Source organism: Vespa crabro, chromosome 10, assembly GCF_910589235.1.
Source record: "Vespa crabro chromosome 10, iyVesCrab1.2, whole genome shotgun sequence".
Classification (NCBI taxonomy): domain Eukaryota; kingdom Metazoa; phylum Arthropoda; class Insecta; order Hymenoptera; family Vespidae; genus Vespa; species Vespa crabro.
Window position 1 is genome coordinate 8,115,707 of NC_060964.1, and position 5,459 is coordinate 8,121,165.

General features: G+C 45.0%; 2 protein-coding genes across 4 annotated transcripts in view; both read left to right on the plus strand.

Moving 5' to 3' along the window:
* The window catches only part of LOC124427270, a 238,121-nt gene extending 236,230 nt beyond the window's left edge, over nucleotides 1-1,891 (plus strand). For all 3 annotated transcript variants that reach the window (XM_046969950.1, XM_046969948.1, XM_046969949.1), the window contains one exon: nucleotides 212-1,891. In XM_046969950.1, the coding sequence (XP_046825906.1) occupies nucleotides 212-1,891 (1,680 nt within the window). The remainder of the gene's footprint in view (nucleotides 1-211) is intronic.
* Nucleotides 1,892-2,002: 111 nt separating this feature from the next.
* LOC124427271 (POU domain, class 3, transcription factor 3-like) lies at nucleotides 2,003-4,667 on the plus strand. The gene has a single exon (XM_046969952.1). It carries the CDS (start codon nucleotides 2,003-2,005, stop codon nucleotides 2,642-2,644), a length of 642 nt encoding a protein of 213 aa, XP_046825908.1. The 3' UTR covers nucleotides 2,645-4,667.
* The last annotated feature ends 792 nt before the right edge of the window (nucleotides 4,668-5,459 follow it).

Genomic DNA, 5,459 nt, shown 5'->3' on the forward strand with positions numbered 1-5,459 from the left:
TTTCTCTCTTTCTCTCGCTCCCGTGGATTCTTTATACCTAACGTAAATCTTTATAAATCTTCTCACGCGTTCTCGCCTTCGTTCTTTCTCAAAATCCCGTTAATTTCGGCTTGGTCACGACGTAGCACTTTTCTTGCCATTTTTCAAACTTCCTTCTACCATATCTCGGATTCGTTAACGCTAACGTTTCTTTCAATTTTTCTTATTACAGATTTATGGACAAAGCAACAGCGGGAAGAATGGATTACGTTTGCTTTTATTGGCCTGCCTGATCGTATTGAGTAACGCTGGATTTTGTCCTAACGGTTGCACTTGCGACGACGATACCTTGGTCGTATCCTGCGTAGGCGCTAGCTTGGAAGTTATACCGATCGCTCTTAATCCGAGCATACAACGATTGGTATTGAAAGAGAATCGAATAAAGACCGTCGAGGCTGCTGTATTTCAATTTTACGGCGATCTCAAGAACGTCGACCTGTCGAGCAATCACCTGTTCAACATTCCAGACGGTAGCTTCGAGGCGCAGAAACAAGTGGTGGAGTTGCATCTGAAGCACAACAAGATCTCGGCGTTGACGGAGAAGACGTTTCAAGGGTTGAAGTCACTGACGGTACTGAATTTGCGAGACAATTATTTAGAAAGTCTGAAGAACGGTCTCTTCGCGTCCCTACAAAAGTTGGAGGAACTCGATCTCGGTCAAAATCGAATTTCGAAGGTTGAGCCCAATGCCTTTCAGAAGCTCGGCACCCTGAGGGTCCTATATCTCGACGACAATCAACTGAGAACGATACCGTCGCCCGCTCTGGCGCCATTGAACGCCCTTGCCGAGCTTCACATAGGTTGGAACGCATTTTCGACGTTGCCGGACGATGCTTTCAAAGGGCTCGAACAGCTGACCATTTTGGACGTCATGGGCGCCGGTTTGGACAATATCAGCGACGGTGCTTTCCGAGGTCTTAACGCTTTACGTACTTTGAAACTTGGCGGGAACAAGTTGCGCGAAGTACCGACAAAGCAGCTCGCGGTGCTACCACGGCTCGAGGAACTCACTCTTGGTCAAAACTCCTTTACCATTTTGAGATCGGGCGCCTTTCAGGGTCTCTCGAAACTCAAGAAGCTCGACATCTCCGGCTCGAAGCTCTTGACCACCGTGGAACGCGGTGCCTTTTCGGACAATGCCAACTTGGAGAGTCTCGTGTTGAACAGCAACAAGCGTTTAGCCACGATGGAGGACGGTTCCTTGGCGGGATTGCCGAATCTGCGACACCTTATGTTACGGGATAACGCGTTCACGAGCTTTTCCGAGTCCCTCGTAGCTTGGAACGAGCTACGTAGATTGGATTTAAGCGAGAACCCAATCGTATGCGATTGCAGTCTGATGTGGTTGGCCGAGGTGCTCGTGCCGCGAAATTCTAGTCCCGTGATATGTGCCGAGCCGGCAGAATCCAAAGGGAAATCGATCAAGGGTATGACGCCGGACGAGCTGGGTTGTGCCTTCTCGGATCCTCGTAAACAGGCCCTCCTGGCGACTCTATGCGCGGGTGGTCTCGCCCTTTTTACAGGCCTAGCCCTGATACTCTATTACAGATGTCGAAGGCGCGTCAGGGACGCTTTGAAAGATTACAAGTGGAAGAATCGCGGTATATCGAGGAAGGAACACGAATACCAAAAGACCTTCTCCGAGGACGAGTACATCGTCAGATCGGCCCACGCCCATCATCATCATCATCATCATCAAACTCAGAATCAATCTATACCGCCTCACCATCATCATCATCATTTGCAACAGCAACAACAGCAGCAGCACCAATTGCAGCAACAGCAACAGCAACAACAACAGCACGGGCAAATGACGGTGGGGATGAAGCCGATACCCGTGACGGAACTGTAGCTAGAACTTCGGGCGGCGAGCCCCGGCACCGGAGGTGTTTGGTTCTTGCCCCACGGTAGTACCACGCTCGCCGAGGGCTTCACCTACATCGACGGTGAGACGGCGCGTCAAATGCGTCGTCCGGGAACGCTGCCCGCGTCGAGCGGTGGTCATCATCATCGCTCCAGTGGAGGAGGAGGTGGAGGAGGAGGCGGTGGCGGTGGCGGTGGTGCAGGAGGAGGAGGCGGGGGTGGTGGGCCAGGTGGAATGTCAATCGAGGAGAGCTCATCGTCCTTGAACGGTACCGGTGATGATCGTGCCGTCGCCGGAAGCGGTTCTACCGTTCCCGGTGCTTCCGGTAGCGGCAATAACGGCAGCACCGGTAGATCGCATTATTCCAATCTCTCGCTGCGTCGTACGCCACAGCCGCCTCAGCTGCCGTCGAGGGGCAACGATTGCATCGATAGGATGCACAGCGAGTCGAGGATTCAGAACGGAATACCCGGACACCATCCACCCCCGCCTCTACCCTCGAGGCACCAATCCACTTGCTCCCAATCCTCTTATCCGACGTTGCCCGTTAACGGACACGGAGCTCATCACTATCATCACTATCCCCGTGAGCGGGACAAGGATAGATCGTCGACGCGCGAGAGGAATAATCGTGAGAGGGATGGTGGAGGGCCTCGTGCCGACAAACATCGTGAGGCACAACTAGAAATGGAACTTCACGATGGTCTCGATGTCGCCGGCATTGGAACTTATCGAGCGTAAATAATATGGAACGACGTTCATTTGAAAGTCTCTTACAAAATTGACATCGTTCTTGTGACCGTCGAATTAAACTGTGGACGGACCTACTGACCGACCGACCGACCGCCCGACCGCCCGACCGCCCGACCGACCGACCGACCGACCGACCGACCGACGATGTATTAAAAACTTTTCCATTGGCCGATACGACGGACGTTAAGGGACGATAATAATCTCATTGGGATTCGCAAGTCTTGCTCCGTTGTTGCCTTGGTGCGCGATAGACGCGATCTTGACGTAACACAACTATGGAAATGCGCCCGATCTCGGAGATACCACGAGTTTCGTGGATAATGGGAGTGCCAGGGAAACCCCCTTCGATCCTCTCTCTCTTTCTCTCTCTCTCTCTCACTTTCTCTCTCTCTCTCTCTCTCTCGCTCTCTCTCGCTCTCTCCTCTCTTCTCTGTCTTCGTCGTGCACAGCTCAACGAAAGAGAAATTGCACTGAGAAAAACTGCCACATACTGCCGTTTTAAATATTCTACAAAGTTTGCCTCAAATTCGAATATCTACTGAAAAAAAAAAAAAAAAAAAAGGGAAAAATAAAAGGAGTCATATTTTTCCTGCAACTAGCAATTAAAGAGAAATCGTAGATCTTGAAACAATGAAAGACGAGTATACGATATCGAGTATCGGGGTAACCAGCACAAGTCGATCGAGATCATAGATTTGGAACGTCGATGATAACTGAAAAAGCTCAGTAATTCGTAGATGATTTTAAGGAGTGAAGTATCGACAAAATGATTCTTATAATCTGAATCATAAGAAAGTGAAAAATCGATCCACCGATTGATGCTTCGACGAGAATATAGAAAATGAGAAAGAGAGAAAAGAGAGAGACATGAGGGAGAGAGATAGTGAGAAAGGGAGAGAAAGAGAGAGGAAGAGAGAGAGAGAGAGAGAGAGAGAGAGAGAGAGAGAGAGATCTTCATCCGTAGGCGTAACATGCGTGTCTTTAGGATAGGGTTTAGGGTCTCGAAAACAAGGCCGACGATGCGTTTTCTCTCGCGTTTCGGCTTCTAACGTGTAGGATCGACGTCTGTATCATAAAAAAGGGACAAAAAGAGGGACGATCGTCCCTTCTTCACTATAATAGCGCATCGCAATTATATACATACATATAAATATACATGTATACATAAATATATATATATATATATATATATATATATATATATATATATTCTAAGCGGTCGAATTATTTTCTAAATAAAAACACCAATGTATAGAGGTACGACGGAGAATGTTAGTGCGGCTAGTGTTCGCGACGTAATATGAGGGGGATGTACTTTAAAAACTTTGGATACGTTTTTGCCAAAATGAACTCAAAGGATATTTAAAAAAATATATATTAATGATAATAATTAAAGACAAAAAAATGAATAAACGAAGAAATAAAATCAAATGTTCAAACGGCAAAAATACGTATACCAATCATTTACCTTCTGTCCCTCGATCGAAATCGAGTATCGAAATAAAGAAAAAAGAGAGAGAGAGAGAGAGAAGAAATAAATAAATGAATGAATAAAAGAAGCTTGGTACAGAAGGGATATTTATCAAAATGATGGAAAAATGTTCGAGAAAGTGAATAAAATACGCTCGTCGAATTTTATTACACGACACTTCTTTCCTTTTAGTGCTCGTTGTACGATGGCCTATATGGCGTTGATCTGGAGAAAAAAATTCTGTTCAAAATTGATCTATAAATAATAAGCGCAAATTTTTATATAGTTATATTATATTATATTATATATATATATATATATATATATATATATAACTATACAAAAATATATATGTATAGGTATGTATTTTATTCGTCTTATTTATTTTGTGAAACGGACGACCTTTTTCTTTGCATCGAAATTGCAGCTGAGACGATTAAATCGATCGTTTCTCAAGTCATATCAATAATAAAATAGAATTCGTATTAATCGTTCCGCGTCTAGTAAATGAAATGAAATAAATAAATAAAAAAAAAAAAAGAATGGAAAAAAAAAGTAAACGATCGAATATAAAATATAAAAATCTGGAAAAAAGGAATGTCAAAAGAAAGAATGAAAGAAAAAGAAACCTTTTCAAAATCGCACAATACGCATAGACAGATACGAAGGCACACAAACATATCATGGTTCATTGATAAACCAAAGCAGATATAGACCCACGTAAAAGGGGAAAGAAGAAGATGTGTATGAAGGGGTAGAAATTTGTCAAGTTTCGAATTATACTCGTTGGAAGTTTCGTATTCCTTGCAAGAATGACTTGAGAGAGGACTACTTGGAAGATCCAATGATCCTCGATGCATCGTGTGTTCGTGTCCTTCTTCCTTAGAAAAGGTACGAGTTTTCGCCGGAAGCTTCGTGACGAGTTCTCAACCTCTTTGTATTAAAATGCACCGGGTGCGGTCGACTTTAAGTTAGTTAGTTTTCAAGCACGGTAATCGTTAAGAGAGAGAGAGAGAGAAAGATATAGAAAGAGAGAAACAGGAACGCGAACGCTTTGCTCGTATACTCAAGAAAGAGAAAGAAAAAGAAGGATGATGAAAGATAGACGAAGAGAGACAGAAAGAGAGAGAGAGAGAGAGAGAAGAGACTGAGCCGGTGCAACCACTCGCCAGTAGAAAGATGTACTTTGCGGAACGAGATTATTTTTCCGCTCGAGTGTACCCAGTGGAATTCCACGGTCACCCTGCCTGAGAAAGGTGACTGCACTTTGAATCGACTCGCGTTCTGCCGTTATGCAGGGCGTGGAGCACCGGAATTTCAACTTTGTAGAAG

Bases quoted from the DNA above. Each gene is read 5' to 3' on its own strand.
- LOC124427271 (XM_046969952.1), top strand. From the start codon at position 2,003: ATGCGTCGTCCGGGAACGCTGCCCGCGTCGAGCGGTGGTCATCATCAT.